The sequence below is a fragment of the Garra rufa genome, chromosome 1, assembly GCF_049309525.1.
Source record: "Garra rufa chromosome 1, GarRuf1.0, whole genome shotgun sequence".
In the NCBI taxonomy this organism is placed as follows: domain Eukaryota; kingdom Metazoa; phylum Chordata; class Actinopteri; order Cypriniformes; family Cyprinidae; genus Garra; species Garra rufa.
This window is the reverse complement of record NC_133361.1, coordinates 33,808,458-33,824,153: the sequence shown is the minus strand read 5'-3', so window position 1 is coordinate 33,824,153 and position 15,696 is coordinate 33,808,458. Positions and strand designations below refer to the sequence as shown.

At 33.8% G+C, this 15,696-nt stretch overlaps 1 protein-coding gene across 2 annotated transcripts in view; it reads left to right on the top strand.

The window, feature by feature from the left end:
* The window catches only part of asic2 (acid-sensing (proton-gated) ion channel 2), a 505,439-nt gene that overhangs the window by 430,555 nt on the left and 59,188 nt on the right, over positions 1–15,696 (top strand). For both annotated transcript variants that reach the window (XM_073839200.1, XM_073839193.1), the window contains one exon: positions 3,416–3,566. In XM_073839200.1, the coding sequence (XP_073695301.1) occupies positions 3,416–3,566 (151 nt within the window). The remainder of the gene's footprint in view (positions 1–3,415; positions 3,567–15,696) is intronic.

Sequence of the window (15,696 nt, the reverse complement as noted above, 5' to 3'; positions counted from 1 at the left end):
GACATTTAAATACACATAAGTACTAGTAAAAGGAGACATTTAGAGTTTGTAAAATACACACATAGATCTATGGAAGCAGCAAATAACCATCTATTCAAATATAATTTGCCGATGTGTTTTATTTCTATCACATACACATAGGCAAAGTAACTAAAAGGTTCACTCTATTCCTCTTCTAGTTCACCAGCCACTTACTTGCATGTATTTCGGGAGAAACAGATGAATGTACGTGATGTAAACGCGGCTGACAGGACTCTCTGAACTGCAGCGCGAACAAACATGGCCGCGCCCATCTCACGTTACAAATCACGATCCAGATCATTTACATAGGGGTTTAAACGACGAATCATACTAATTCACACATATTTGTGAATCGGAATATTAGATAGTTCAAGGCATGGTAAGCAAGTGTGTGAGTATTCTGGATAAAAAAGGAAAAACGAAATTAAAGCGATCTATCTGTCATACAGTGTTATTGTGACTGTGTTGTGTCACGTGACAAGCATGACGCGTCGCCATGGAAACAAAAGGGACGAACGCTCTAAAATAACGGTCGCTTAAAAAAAACTCACTCTCGGGGGTCCACTAGAATATTTTAAACTCACCACTGAAAGGGTTAAAATGCAAATCAATTTATAACTTTTTTGAATTGTGTTTTTCTTGATTTTTTGTTGTTATTCTGTTTCTCACTGTTCAAATAAATCTACTATTAAAATTATAAACGGATCATTTCTGTGTCAGTGGGCAAACGTACAAAATCAGCAGGGGATTAAATAATTTCCCTCACTGTATGTACTGAGTATTTATGCATTTTTTACCTAAATCAAAGCAGTGCCTATCTATAGAGGATGTAGGCTTTAAAACATACACAACTGTTAGCCAATTATAGCAGTGGGCATTTACTTCCGAGTTTACAATCCACCATACCTATTCAAACAGAGCGTTCAGATGAGGGGGCTCAAAACAGGACAAAAAATAGCCTATTACTTCTAAATTACAATATTTTTTGATGTAAAAGTATTGATAACATTATAAGTGGAGCTCAGATAACGGTACATAATGCACAAAATAAAAAAAGACAGTTCATGACCACTTTAAACCAGTATTTTGTACAATGAAAAAAGAAAGAAGAAAACCATACAGGTTTGGAAAGACATGAAGGTGAGTAAATGATTTTAAATGATCATTTTTGGTTGAGTTATCTCTTTAAAGAATCTCGAATCGTAGACACTGAGGCGGTTCAAACATGCATAATCATAATTATCATCATTATCAAGAGATCCAGATTTTTCCATTTATGTCTTTTCTTCCGCTGTCCGTTATCATCAAAACAAGCTGAGAATAGCTTTATCTCGCTCTCTTAATTACATATCATTTCACTATCAAATTTAGTCCCAAATTAGAGCTAAAAGCAGAAAGAAAGGGATAAAGGACTTGGGCTTTGTAAAGGTGGTGGTCTCTTTTCGCTCCATTACTCTCGAATGGTTGTATTTGTCTCTGCTCAGTCCACTGTGTAAAACACCTTCGTTGGTAAATGAATATAAACGCACCGAGCTCTCTGTCCTTTCTCCTGCATGTCATCCGTACAGGGAACATTGGGGTCGTTCTATCGCTCTTTCCTTGAGGGCTATGATGGGGAAGGGCTCTGAAGGGTGATGGAGAGATTCACTTTGCATCCCGATGTTATCTGGTTCTCACAGAACCACAGCAAAAAAGAGTCTAACATGTGCATTTTAAGGGTGAGCCAGAGGGCATGTCTGAAGATAAAGACGCTGCATAGTTCTAGTCATGTTCCTCAAACAAACAAGGCAGGAAGTGTAAGTCTGAAACCCCATAACACATACAAATGTCAGTATGATGAACAGTGATTATAGCTGAGCAATGTAAAAGGTCTGGTTCACCTGAAAAGTCACCATGTTCTTCCAAACCTGTAGTTACTTTCTTCTGCAGAACACAAAAGGAGAATGTACTGGCTGCTCTTTTCTATGCAATTATAACACATGTGGATTAGAGCTTTCAAGTTTCCAAAAGAACTAAAAAGCAGCATTAAAGCAGTAAGTCTTCTTTGCGTGAGTAACAGACTTTAAATAGATCAAAATTTAGCACATTTTTTGAAAATCAAATCCAACCTCAGCCAAGTTCGCCTTTTAAAAGTTCATGAGAGGCCATGAGAGACGTATTGATGTCCAATTTGTGAAATTTTTCATTTGAATTTGATCCTTCCAGTAAATCAGAAACAGTCCGAATGATTTGTTATTTGTGATGAGTCAACCTCATCTGGTTTTTGACCAGAGGGGAAGGAGATCAGTCAATATTGACTTAAATCCCTCCCACACAGCTATCATCACTTGGCTTTAGAAGAATATAGTTGTCTGGACCACTTTTATGATACTTTTTATGGTGCTTTTGCATCCTTTTGAAGCTTGTCAGCTCCTTTACTGTTTTTCATTTTACTTGCATGAAAGAGTAGCTAGTGTATTCAACAAAATAATGCCTTCTTTTGTCTTCCACAGAAGACAAAAATATAAGGTTAGAACAACGTGAGGGTGGGTGCATGGCATATATAAGAGAATTGTCATTTTTGATAGAAATCTAAAGGCATATTTTGAGTTATGTGTATGTAGCATACTGCCAATTATCACAGCTATTCTGACTTGTGTCTATTAATTAAAGGGAAATGTATTATGCTACATACAAAACGAATAGCAGCCTATAAGGCTTATTAAAATTGAAGCCTGCAATTTGCAGTACTGCAAATAAATCTTTCAAAATGCAGCTGTCAAACCTTTTCAAAACTCTACCATCTTGGCTACAAAAAAAAAAAAAAAAAAAACATAGGCTCAAAGCATTATAATTACCAACCCTTGTGACAACCAGCTCCGATGTGTTAATTATAGTTATGTGTAATGTTTCAACTCTTTGACTTGTTAAAAAAGTAAGGCCATTTACGTTTTTTTTTTTTTTTGGTATCTGCAAGGAATACCAGGAATGCACATATGGGACAGGACATAAATATTGTATGTGATATGTAAACCGCTGTTTATGTGGAGCTGCATGAATTCTGTGATCGCCGCCCACCAGAATTACATCAATATCTTATAACCAAAAGTTCAATAACCTAGAGAGTATATCTCAGGAGGATGATTCAGACAACTTTACAAATCAATACATTTTTGACACTAAATTATTAATGTAACTTAAAACTATACATGTAGTAAAAAAATATACAAGCTTCACATTAATACTTTTTAAACTGGCCTGCTGAGCTTTCATTAAAAATTTATTTCATGGTATTTATACACATGCAGAATATCGTTAAAAATGATTGTCTGTGGGAATCAACAGCATCATATGCATAAACGGATAAAAAAAATAGATGAAGTCCAATAAACTTTCTCTTTCTTCCTCTTTCCAGGTGTTTACACGTTATGGCAAGTGCTACATGTTTAACGCTGCCGAAGAGGGGAAGACTTTGAGGACTACGATGAAAGGAGGCACAGGCAACGGCCTGGAAATCATGCTGGACATCCAACAGGATGAATACCTGCCTGTTTGGGGAGAAACAGGTACACACGCGCGCACACACACATGCAGTCAACCCTAATCACATGTACACTTGAGCTGTCCCTGAGGTTTTCCTTGTTAAACATCTCTCCTCATTTGCAGGAGAAACTCTGATTGTTCTACAGGTGTCTGATTAGGGCAAGGTTTTGTCAGCACTTTCAGTGTGATGCCGTCCCTAGGGACGCGGTGAATATTTGCGAGAGACACACACCTTGAAGAACAGCTGTGATTCTGTAATGGTGTAGACAAATCCAGTGGGATTCATTATCAAATAGAAGTTCTTGCATCCTGTGGAAGTGATCTGATGCGGCAACACTTCTCTGAACAGTAGTACACAAAAACTTTGCTTTCTTGATTACCGTTGTGACACCTAAGCAAAGCATAGCTTCCCTTGTAGTATGTACGATATTTCAAAGGAGATGAAAGCATTTAGGATTAAGAGAGCGACATTGAGTATTCCCAGCAAAAGATTCATTAGCATTTTAAAGGTTACATGTTTAGCTGAGGCTGAATTCAAATTTTTTCAAAGAAATATTGACTTTTTTTCCCAACAATGAACAAAAGGAATCAGAGCATGATGACTATACATTTCATCAGCTGTTTTGGGAGAGTGGCCTTTAAAGCAGTGGCACGAATTGTACCACAGCTTTATTGCTGCTTCAGGGCTGATACGTAAATCCTTTAGATTTACTTTTCCTCACCTTCACATAACTGTGAAGGATATGGACAATTCCTCTAAAATTCCTATGTACCGTAGAGCCAATATATAGCCTGTTTTATGACCCAAAGTCCATCTGTTGTCGGATCAGCCATTAGAGCAGCGATGTGGGCCGAATGCCTTTGAGGAGATTTTGTAGGGGTGAATATTGAGGTCTCGTTCTTTTCCTTCCATTCAAATTTAATGGGATAGTTCACCCAAAAATGAATATTCTGTCATCACCCTTATGTCGTTCCAAACCTGTAAGACCTTCGTTCATCTTCAGAATACAAATTAAGATGTTTTTGATGAAATCCGAGAGCTTTCAGACCCTGCATAGACAGCAACACATCTATCACGTTCAAGGTACAGAAAAGCAGTGGGTCAATATCACCATCAGCCTTTCAATCCTCACAATAGTCAACAATTTTGGTTTTAATTTCCCATTCACTTTATGTCATGTCAAAAATAGTAGACACTCAAGTACTATACAAACATACCCACACATTTTTTTTTAGATAATTTATTCAAAACATAAACCATAAGATATGTCCACCCTGTCATGGACATATATATTACTGTTAAATACGTTCTAAGATGCAAATTATATTTTCTGAAAGGTATTATGTTGCTTACCTAAACAGGGTTATTTGTTTGCTTTAAAATTGTAAATACATAAACAATTTTAGTTAAGCCATGTGTTTTTAAAAAACTCATTCAATTCGCACATGTAGCTATTGGACACACTGTATCATAATACATTATTATTTTAAAAAAATTTTTTAAATATGAAGACGACAGAGTGGACCAACACATGACAGGGTGGACACACAAAGCAGAACACAGAAAGCATGACAAAGTATAACAAAGAAATTACATTCTCAATCACATACAATTGAATGCTATGTCCACCCTGTCATAGGGTGGAAAATGGCAGGGTGGACATTTTGGAACAACGACAGGGTGGACATTTTGAGCTTCAATTAGCATATTAGCTTACAACAAACTGTGACTAGCTAAATAGTTAGTCTGGTTGTTGAAAAGAATTTGGTATATTTAAACATACATATCTTTAAGGTACTGTATTCTAATCGCTTACGGCATATTTTATGCCGACAGGGTGGACATGTTTAGCTTAGGAAAAGCCAGTAAGCAAACTCATACAAAGATTTGTCAGTTTAAAAATCACCAACTTAATCACCTCATGTATTGAAATTCCCGCCACTGATGAGACAAAAAATTTGTTGTCCTGATGTCACTAAAGTGGGTTGGCCTTTTCTTAAAGGGGTGGATTCCCCAATACGACAGGGTGGACAACCATTTAAGGGACATGGACCAACTCTTCTTTTTTATAAATAAATATGTTGTTTTTATTAACAAATGGTCAATACACTCAAATTGAGTAATCTCTTATTTAACAAAATATTAATAGAACGAAATTTCAAAATTTTATGATTTGACTATATTCTACTCTCATTCAAATTTTAAAAATAACATGCATCCTCCTACACAAAACTTAAAAAAAAATCTAGAAAATTTATCAAAAGAGCCAAGTAATGCTTTTGTTATGAATATAAAAACTTAGCCTAATATAACACACCCTTTCATAGTCCTTTTATGTTAAGTTATCATGGCAAATGAGTTATGTACAGGACACCAAAAGGCACCCTACAGTGATATTGACCCTAGTAAGAATATTGTTAAAATAGTCCATGTGACATCAGTGGATTAACCGTAATGTTATGAAGCTACAAGAATATTTTTTGTGCACTAAGAAAGCAAAAATAATAACTTTATTCAACAATTCTCTTCCATGTCAGTATTCGACGCATTTTTACAAGAGTACCACAATGTATGCGTGTGGTGTTTCTGACACAGAAGAAAAGAAATTGTTGAATAAAGTTGTTATTTTTGTTTTCTTTGCGCACAAAAAGTATTCTCATAGATTCATAGTATTAAGGTTGAACCACTGATGTTACATGGATTATTTTAACAATGTCCTCACTACCTTTCTGGGCCTTGAATGTGGTAGTTGTTTACCTGTCTATGCAGGGTCAGAAAACTCTCGGGTTTCATTAAAAATACCTTAATTTGTGTTCTGAAGATGAACAAAGATCTTATGGGTTTGGAACAACATGAGGGTAAGTTATTAATGACACAATTTTCGTTTTTGGGTGAACTAAATCTTTAAGGCTATGATGATGTATGCAAGAAGCAATGAAGTCTGTGCACCGTTTCTTTTGCTTCTCGTCTTTTTCTTTAAATGTGTCCAGTGTTCTCGCTGCACTGTTCTTAAGTAAACACTTTCTTGCGTATATCATTAAAGCACCAGATTTTAATTGTATGAAGACATTCAGTGAATATAGCTCACACAAAGCTGGATGGTTTCACAAGACTCTGAATATTCCTCATTTTGAATCACTTTTATGATTTTTTTTATGTAATCTTGGAGCCTGAGAGCTGCTATCTTCTCATCCCACGTCTATGTCCTGTTGTGTTCGATATTGAGTAAATGAATTTTCATTTTTGGAAAAATGTATCCTTTGATATTGCTCCGGAAAAAATGTTTTCATTCATTATTTATTCATTTATTTGAGGACATTTGGATAAAAGTCATTGTCTATGATCAAAATGATAACGTAACAGTATAGGCTTACTGACAAGTTTCATTAAAACAAAATAAAGCTGTTTTAATTATTTTATTAAGGCACATAAAGCTAAAAGACAAAATGGAGTTGGTGTTTTTCACAGCAGTTTTTCAGTAAACTTCCACAACTAAAAGATGCAGTAGATGAGGTAATAGTGGTGGGGGAAGTTTTCAAAGCTTCAAAGGAAGGCATGACAACAAAACAAATTTCTAGCACCGATTGGATAGAAAAAAAGTCAGCAGATTACCTGCTGCATTGTTTACTTTCTTTGGGGTCTAAATTATCAAGACCAGAAAGTCATCTGTCTGCATCCACCATTTTACGTCTGACACTCGAACATTTTTGGAGGGCCATGGGGAAAGAGATGGAGAAATTGGAAATGGAAGAGGTGAAGAAGAAGTGTGCGCATGCATATGTAATATAATAAATGTGCTACGTCGTGCTGAAAAATCTTGGCATGATGCACAAGGAAGATGACACGTCTAGAGCAGAGAAAGAGCCCATAATAAACTTGCTATCATCTTTTTCAAATTTAAAACATTGAGAGAGATCCCTGAGCCTCACTGAATAAATGTGCAGCCAATCCGTCATTCTGTCTGCCCGTTTCCAACTCTGATGAATGCAGAGTGATGAAGAACTTATTCACTTTGAAAGAAGAAATGGGGAGATAAACAATATATTATGTAGAGCAAGATTCGGTGTGCTTGAATGGGAATATTTATGTGTTTATTGTTTTTCGGATGCAGGGGTGAAGCTCAGCAGTACTGTAAATTCAGTCGAAAGATCTCTACTTTGCTTTCTTGTTTCAATGCATTTTGCTTTCCCCTTTCTCATTTCGCTTCTCTTTCCTCTTCATGTTTTCCTCTTATTCTTCTAAATTAGTGCCTTCACACCAAATAAACTTACTTTCACTCTCTCTCCTTGTAATAGATAAAAACAAAAATTAAATCTGTGGGTTGTTAGATCTAGAATTCTAAAGTATAACAAAGTAGCGCTGTAAAATCGCATTTATCTAAATACATTTTGAGAAAGAGAGAGACTGTGTATGCGTGAATTACTTGCATCTGTATTATTGAGTATTCAGACTGACCATGGTATACAATGGTTGTTTACCTGCACATCTCTGGATGCTCTGTTTTTTTTTTTAGATGATGTTATTGATTCAGAGAGCACAATGTCGAAAAAAATGTTTCAGCTTTATCAAAAGACCTTTTCATGTTTGTCTCCATGTTGGTTACTTTCTTTTATGTGAATTCTTGTTTATGCTGTTTTTTTTCTGGTAATTCTTGAGTCTTTTCTAGTCACGCGTGTGCGTCAGGGTTGTGTACCATTTAGAAGTGATTTGAGAATGCAACACAGGATGCGCAGTTAAAAATAATAAAAATATATATACTGTCAAAGCAAAATTTATTCAGACAGCTTCAACATTTCTCACATTATCACAGTTTATTCGCTATAGTTTAGAAAATGGTAATAAAATATGACAAGAACTCAAGAGTTAAACTGTCAGAACAAATTCATCTTGATAATCACAAATGAATTTGAGTCAAACCAAAATTTATTTGGACACCTTCAAAATTTCTCACATTATCACAGTTTATTCGCTATAGTTTAGAAAATGGTAATAAAATATGACAAGAAAAATATGACAAGAGTTAGACTGTATCAGAACAAATTCATATTGATAATGTCAGATAAGTGGGTGCAGGACACTATAGTTCATTTATGTAAGTGAGGATAGCAAAATAAAGTAAACTGTGACCTATTATACCCAAAAATTCTTCATACAGACTACCAGTAAAATTGCTAAAAATTTGGGACCAAAAATTGGAATTGACACTTTGACCTGACCATGTTTTGTTACATACCTTTCTATCAAAGTAAAAACATATTCAAAAGTATATCTGATGTGTGAATAATTTTTGGTTTGACTGTATCCGCAGGTTTTAATAATAAGAATAAAATTACTATTATTATTAATACAAAATAAATTCTCTTTGGGTTTACCCATAAATAAGTCATAGCCTACACAACATATGAGGTGTTTCCAGACACATGAACTGATGATAATCAATACCTAACCCTCAAAGGGGTTCATAAAAAATAACTATTGTTCTTAAATGTTTAATAACTTTTGAACCGCTAATAATTTGAATGCTTTAAAAAGTCTCGTAATGCACAGTCTACTCTTTTCAGTGATATTGCAGTGATACCGTGGTGAGCGTGATTACATCATCACATTTCCTCAGCACTGATTCGTCAGATGAAACCAGTGCATTCGGTCTGCTGAGGCAAACAGGAATGATTGTTGATGCTTAGTCCCACCCCTGTGCCCAGATTGGTTCAAACTGTCATCTATTCAACCAATAAACATAAGTTTTGGTCTTTTGAACCACCGATTAGCAAGTTTCTTTGTTAATGCAAAGTGAAAGTAAAGTGTGTCCTGCATGCATGAAAACAAATGGCAAAATAACACATTTGCATGACAGCATTCTTTGAAAAAGCACAGAAATACTCACGACAGAGCCCTGTGCCATAACAGAAACTAAAAACATGGATGAAACAGCAGTACATAAAGCACTGAAATTTAGGTTTTCGCGTCACTAGGCGATGTCCCGTTAAAATAGATTTGACGCAGACTACAGCCATCAGATCGATCTACAGTATTTGCTTGTTATATCACGTATCTAATTCTTATATTTTGAACTATTTTTGCTGTTGCACTCAGTATATTTCTCTCTCATTTTGTGTGTAGTTTGTGGATAATTTGGTCGGTTTATAATTTTGTTGCACAAGACAATTTGTGCAGTTGTTTTTACTGCTTACTACACTGTTTGTTCATTGTTTATACTCAGATTAAGAAAATATTTATCTGAAAAAGTTTTTTTTTTTACTGTAATTTACTATTATATAACACTGTTTCTGCTATGACTTTACGTCTTAAACATTTTTAAACAGGTCTATATTGTTAATAAACTAAATAGGCCTGTTTTTCACTGAAAAGCACCTATAATAATAATGTAATAAATGGCTATAACTTGCTTGGGGAATGTTATATATAGACAAAATTTTATCTGGAAGCGTAAAACACCTGAAAACAAATTTTTAAAGAAAAAATCCTAACCTTCAGGAGTTTTTGTTTGAGTACACAAATCAAAAAAAAAATTCACTCATTTTTAGAGAAAACAAAAGGAAAATTGCAATTTTAAATTAGCTAGACATAAAGTTCAAGTTCTTATGTTTATAATGATATATGACAATTGATGCTGACTGCTAGAATAGGTCTGAAAAAACAAAGAAATGTACAGGTGCCTCAGGTGCCCTAAAATGTTCTAGGTCTTTAAGGGATAAAATGCCACCCATATGAGTGTTTTATTCAAAGTATGTATAATTAAATAATTAAACTTCATTTTACGGACTATGGTGGTAAATCAGAATTAGAAAGAGCTTCATTTGCCAGGTATGTTTACACATATGCACTGTAAAAAGTTTTCACCAGATTTAACTTAAAAACCTAAGTTCAGCAGCTGCCTTATAATTTTTAAATTAAATCAGCTTAAAACTACAAGTCATTTTAACTTATTACAATAAAAATGAGTTGATTTAACTTGTGAGTTGAAATTATTTAAATGGATTTAACTTAACATTTTAAGGTAGCTGCTAAACTTAAGTTTTTAAGTTGAAACTGGTGAAAACTTTTTACAGTGTGGTAAATTAATTTCGGTGATTTGTTTAAGCTTCCACAACGCAAACTAAATGACAGTGACAAGCCAAGACATAGAATAAGCAATTATAAAATAACAATATACAAAAAAGCACTTAATGTCCCAGAATGCTGTATTTACTTAATTACAAAATGGCAATCCAAATTTGTTAAACATATTGTTTATGGGTAACACTTTACAATAAGGTTTATTAGTTAACATTAGTTAACTACATCAGTTAATGTTAATGTTAATTTCAGCATTTCCTAATGCATTATTGAAATCACGGGTTGTTTTTGTTAACATTAGTCAATGCACTGTGGACTAACATGAACAAACAATGAATGACTGTATTTTTATTAGCTAACATGCACAAAGATTAATAAATAGTGTGATGTGTTGTTCATTGTTTATTTTTTGTTAGGTAATACATTAATTTTAACAAATGACACCTGTTTATGTAATATAAAGTCAGCTGGGTGCATTGTGGTAAACATTTTGTGTGGCTGAATAGAAACATCTCTGGAAAAAAACTGCTTTGATTGCTAAGTTAATTTTGCTCTATTGGGCTTAGCCCAAACATATGCATGCAGTCAGAGGTGGGTAGTAACGAATTACATTTACTTTGTTACATTTACTTGAGTAAATTTTTGGGGTAATGTTAACTAGTACTTTTAGAGTATATTTAAAGATAGGTACTTTTACTCTTACTCAAGTACATTTATAGTGAAAAAACTTTACTTTTACTTCGCTACATTTGATGGCGTTCCTCCGTTACTGTCTTCAGAAACATGTCGTTGGAATTTTCATTTCATGTCTGATAAAACTGCGTTAATGCTGCTTTGTGTACAGCTGTTACTATGGAAACCGTAATATGTCAGAGCCATAGAGAAACAGAGTTACGACACTCCCATAGGCTTCCATAGGAACTGAGGAATGCGGAAGTAAAGCGTGTCATGGAGCGGCCAATAGTTCCAAACAACCAATAGCTCCTCCATTGAAGCCCATTCATTTCAGCGTTTCTCAAGCACAGTCGCCGGTAAATTGAAGAAATTACTGCATTTTTTTTACATTTTAACGCATCAGTTGACCTCTCGGAAAACTGACCAGTAGTGGTATTTTATGAAGCGTGTTATAGTTAATGTTTATCGTTAAAAAATAAACAGTTATACTGTAAATGCAGTTAGATAATGAGAAAAACACCGCAATAGCGACCATAACCAGATACTAGTTGTCATATTTTTACGTTTTTAGTCTTTCTGCGATCTTTCTCTCACTGTAGGAGGTTGAAGTTTCAGTAAAGACTGCATTCAAGAAATACGATAAAAATGTATGCTGAATACAATTGGTTGCCTTGTGTTTTTTTTAAACACTGTTTTCATCTTTTCTATTGTGTTAAATGCAATTTTTGCTTGCCTTTTATAATATTCAGTTATGCTGTATATTTGAATATCATAAAATAACACAAGTAAATTACTTTTTTTTTATTTAACATTAAATCGTTAAATCGAAACATATAAAAAAGAGTGTTTTGATCATGTCCAAATACACATTCAAATGTATTTTACCTTAAATATCACACTAACTATAATATAAATACTATATTAGAAAATGATATCTTTTAAATGGTTAGGACCATTATTGCACATACTGTATTATTTAGTACAAAAAAACTCCTCAAAATATTAACTAAATAGAACTGAACTATATATATATTACAATTATTTAATTGAATAAAAGTTACACTTAAGGTGTTTGGTCACATTTGACTGCCAAAAAGTATGAGAACATATTAATTATGTCTCTTTATCACTCCCCAGAATTAAATGCGATTGTAAAGCGTATTCAGAGAAGTTATCAATACACAATCAATGCACATTATGTGTTAATAATTACTCGAAATTGCTGCAAATATAGTAAAACTGTTGTCTATCCTGCTTAAACCCATTCAAACACATTGACAGCGCGGAGTTGATTGGAACTATTGAGAGCTCCATGAATCACGTGACCGCGCGGCGGCGAAATCAACGCGTGTCGCAACTCTCTTTCTATATGGCTCTGCTAAAGCGCCCCCTCGTGACAGAGAGTTCATTTTTAATTTCCAATACATTTTTTTCAGCTGTTTATGGTCAAATGATTGCAATTATCGACCCATGTTTTTATGCAGCAAACACAGAATTGTAAATGTAAAAAGTTAAGGTGCCTTCTAAAAATCTAAACAAGTACAGTAATATTTATGTTTTAAATAAATATAATAAATTATATACTCAATTTATCCATTTTAATGTTATAAAGGATGAAATGCCATAGTGTAACATATTTTGTTTTTGTGTGAAACTGTATTTTAAATCATGCCATTTTATGGCTTAATATTCTACTTTACATTGTCCAATCCCATTACTGTTATTTTACTTTTGCAGATCTTAAAAATGGTTATGAATTGCTTTAAATTAATATTTAAAAATCCTGCAGATACACTAAATGAAATAAATATAATGAAATAAAATTACTTGCTTGATATTTGTTTATATTTGTGTATTAAAAACATTTTTGATTAGACTCCTATCTGATTTTCTATATTTAAAAAAAAGTTCTTTTTTTATTTGGGCTAGTTCAATTAATTTTCGGGCTACCAAAATCTGAAGAGTACCTGCCCGAATATATATATATATTACTTTTACTCATACTTGAGTAAATATTTCCATAAGTACTTGTACTTTTACTTGAGTACAGATTTTGGGTACTCTACCCACCTCTGCATGCAGTACTTAATAATCCAGTTAGTTATGATGTCAAATGCGTTGGTGTAATGAAATTCCTCTGTTGTTGTAACAGTTAAATTTCTTGGAATTTAAATTTAGAACATTCCTCTTCAAACTCCAAATTTAACATCCTGTGAGGCTCAAATCAATTCAAATTCAAACTCATGAACTGAAAAGGAACGTATTCGAAATTCAAACTTTGCTCAACCCTGATGCGTGTGTGTTTTGAAAAGTAAATGTCTCTGTGCTACGATATTTAATATATAGTTGGTCCTGCAAATATAGTTTAGGGAGGAGAGCACTAAACCTTTCTTCACTCTCTCTTTCTGTCCTTCATGCCTGCACTCTCATTTATGTTGCAGATCAAAGCCGGATATTTATGCATTCTGCTCAGCAGCATGTGTTGTTTTTTCCACTTTGTAGCTGTGGAAATGCCAGCAGGTTTTGGCGGTTGATCACTAAGTCTGAAATCAACAGCCTCAATCTGTAAAGATATTCAACTTCGCATGGCAAATATTTGATTGATTTCTTTCCGTTTCTAAACTTTAATTAAACCAACTTGCTTAATTATTGAACCAAGGACCCCGAATTGGAGTCAATAGTCATTTTTAACGAACAATTATTTGGTTGTGTGCACATATATTAATCACGGTAATATAACAGCAGGGAATACAATAATAAAACTTAATGTGTCTTGTTAAAAGATGCAAAGGAAAAATCTGCACAAATGATAAATAGAAACCCTGTGTGTCATAGATCATGTGAGGATAAAGAAAAGAATCTCCCAATAGGTGTTGTTGACTTTCCTTCACACGCACACACTCTTTCTATACCTCATTTCCCATCATCCTCTCATAATGACCTGTCTTTCATCTGTAATATCTAAAGTGTCAGGTGGAAGAGAAAAGACGCAAACAGACAGACTTCAAAAGCATTGGCATGGTTTTGAGTTGAAGAGAGTCCTTCTCATCTGTCTGCTAAGAGCATCAGTCTGAAGACTGATTCATCTTTGGTTTGTCTTATTGATTCATCTTAACACACACATACAAAAATAAATAATTCTGGCAATGTGAATACATTTATGCTGGGTTATTCAATTAAAGTGTTATCCCATTCAAATATGAAAATCATCCCATCTAGTGGGCTGTTAACTATTGCGGCCAAATTATTGAGTCAGTAGGTGCACTTATTTTCCCTTAAATGTTCACTTGGGTTAAAGCAATAATTAGTATTTTTTACAAGTTGTGAAAACTGCTTAGACTGAATATTAACTAGTCATTTTTTGTGAAATTATACTTACAAATATAGATAATGTGATTGTTGCTTGGCTTTGTTCATGTTTATACACATTAATCACACTACAGTTGGGCTCAGCGTTGAGCACATGATCTAATTATTTTTTTTTTTATTTGACATATGAGCAATATCACACTTGTAGACGTGAGATATGGCTGTATATCTACACTACAGTGATTCGGCCGTAGGTAATCACAGCATGCAGATATACAGCCATATCTCACGTCTATGAGTGTGATATTGCGTTTATACAACAGTTCGACGACAGAAGTGTGTAAATACAACAACAAAATAACAACGGAGTGACTTTAAAACCTCTCTTTTGTGCAGAACTACTTCCTTTGTTACAGGGCCGGCCCTAGGATTTTGGTGGCCCTAAGCAAGATTTTGTGTGTGGCCCCAAAACACTCACAGGGCAACCACCAAATAACACCACTGCTCGTAATTGAATGAACACACATGCACTTGAATTAACAACAACTATATTACTTTATTTTAAAACAATGTCTCATTATATTAAAATATATATCAAATTTTGAAAGCACTGCAAATAATAAGAAATAGTCAAAATCAACAAAATCACAAAATCAACATATTTAAACTATAAAAGCAAATAACTTGCATGTAACAAAGCTTTTAAGTAAAAACAATGACAAATGAACACCAATAAAAACTAAAATATTTTGACAAATAGCAATGATTAATAAGTGGAAAATATTCAAAATGATAAATAATAAAGTCAACAAATTTACACTATAAAAGCAATGAACTTGCATATAACAAGGTCTATAAATAAAGGCAATGACAAATGAACACCCATTAAACCTAAAATACTCTGACAAACAGAAATGAAAACTTAAATAAACATGAACCATAAGCAAAATATTCAAAATATAGTTAAATAGTGAAAAGTGTTAACTATTGTACAAAATAACAGCTAGAGGCTACTGTAAACACTATACAGTAGTTATTTATCTATTCACCACCATCCCACATCAGTGAGTCCACAAAATTTTTGCCTCCTT